Source organism: Corapipo altera, unplaced genomic scaffold, assembly GCF_003945725.1.
Source record: "Corapipo altera isolate COAL_440 unplaced genomic scaffold, ASM394572v1 59825, whole genome shotgun sequence".
NCBI lineage: Eukaryota > Metazoa > Chordata > Aves > Passeriformes > Pipridae > Corapipo > Corapipo altera.
The window spans coordinates 1-1,659 of NW_020889350.1; the positions used below are offsets into that span (position 1 = coordinate 1).

Consider the following 1,659-nt stretch of genomic DNA (forward strand, 5'->3'; position numbering starts at 1 on the left):
GCTGGAGCACAACTACGCCATGCCAGCGCGGGCGGGGCCCCCCAGGGCCGCCCCGGTGCCCCCCGGCGCCGCCGCCCCCGCCGCGCCCGCCGCCCTGTGCCTGGAGCCCGCGGCCGCCGAGGTGCTCGAGGCGCCCGAGGAGGTGGTGGCCGAGCTGCCCCCGCCCGGTGCCACCGACGCCGAACCCGGGACCCCCTCGGCGACCCCGGCACCGCCACCGCCGCCCCCCCGGCGCAAGCGGCACCGGCCGCCCCCGCCCTCGTCCTCCAGCGACAGCGAGGACGAGGATGAGGAGGACGAGAGCAGCACCGAGGGCGAGGAGGACGACGACGACAGCAAAGGGGGCCCGAGGCGCTGGCTGCGCCCCCGCGCCGGGGGGGTCTCCTCCCCGCCCCCCACGTTCGCCCCCCGCAGCGAGTTCGAGCAGATGACGATCCTGTACGACATCTGGAGCGCGGGGCTGGACGCCGAGGACGCGCGGTACCTGCGCCTCACCTACGAGCGGCTCCTGCAGCAGGACGGGGCCGCGCACTGGCTCAACGACACCCACTGGGTGCCCCACACCGATATCCTTGGGGGCTGCGGGGGGAGCGCTCGGGGTCCCGGGGGGTGTCTGGGAGTCGGGGTCACGGGTCGGGGACGCGGCCTTGGGCGTTGGTTGGGATGGGGACAAGAAAATAGGTGTTGCCATTGGGTCATGTCGGGTCACGGTGGGTCCCGTTGGGTTGGCACCAAGGCAACAGTCATTGGAGTTGGGTCACGTCGGGCCAGGGCCCCTCGGCATCTGTTGTCCCCCCTTGACTCCCCCCCACTGACGAGGACGAGCAGCCCGCGGCGCCGGCGCCGGTGGCCGGAGTGCCGGGAGCACCGGACGGGCAGCGCCCGCAGCGAGGGCTATTACCCCATCAGCCGGCGCGAGAAGGCGCGGTACCTGCACCCCTGCCCCGCCCCCCGGCCCGACCCCGACGCGCCCCCCGACACCCAGGTGAGCCCAGGGCGACCCCCTCGCACACGGTGACCCCCTCACACCGCAGTGACCCCCTTGCACTGTGACCCCCTCACACCATGGCCCCGTCCCCAGGGCCCCAACCGCGTGCTGTCGGAGCGGCGCTCGGAGCAGCGGCGGCTCCTCAGCGCCATCGGCTCAGCCGCGCTCCCCGACAGCGACCTGCTCAAGCTCAACCAGCTCAAGGTGGGATGGGGGGCTCTGGGGGGAGGGGGCTGCACCCCGGGGTCGGAGGGGGGCCCCAGGTTGCTCCGTGGGCTCCGTGTCCCTCTCGTGCTGTTGCCTTTGTCCGTCTCGTTACATCCCCGTTCTCCGTGTCCCTCGTGTCGCATCCACGTTCTCCTTGGTCGTCTTGTCCCGTTCTCCCTGTGCCTCGTGTTGCGTCCGTGTTCTCCACACCCCTCTTGTCGTGTCCACGTCCCTGTTTTCCCTCTCCCTGACCCCCATGTCTCCCGTGGGTGTCCCCCCCACGTCCCCGTCCCCGCTGACCCGTCCCGGTGTCGCGGCAGTTCCGGAAGAAGCGGCTGCGGTTCGGGCGGAGCCGGATCCACGAGTGGGGGCTCTTTGCCATGGAGCCCATCGCGGCGGATGAGATGGTCATCGAGTACGTGGGGCAGAACATCCGGCAGGTCAGGACCCGGCCCGGCCCCCCC

The 1,659-nt window shown here is 72.7% G+C and overlaps 1 protein-coding gene across 1 annotated transcript in view; it reads left to right on the forward strand.

Moving 5' to 3' along the window:
• Positions 1 to 17: 17 nt before the first annotated feature.
• Positions 18 to 1,659, forward strand: part of LOC113942195 (histone-lysine N-methyltransferase SETD1A-like) — a gene marked incomplete at its 3' end in the record, with an annotated part of 2,036 nt that continues 394 nt past the window's right edge. The window contains exons 1-4 of the mRNA XM_027633334.1: positions 18 to 566; positions 813 to 985; positions 1,082 to 1,192; positions 1,516 to 1,635. Of these exons, the coding sequence (XP_027489135.1) occupies positions 20 to 566; positions 813 to 985; positions 1,082 to 1,192; positions 1,516 to 1,635 (951 nt within the window). The remainder of the gene's footprint in view (positions 567 to 812; positions 986 to 1,081; positions 1,193 to 1,515; positions 1,636 to 1,659) is intronic.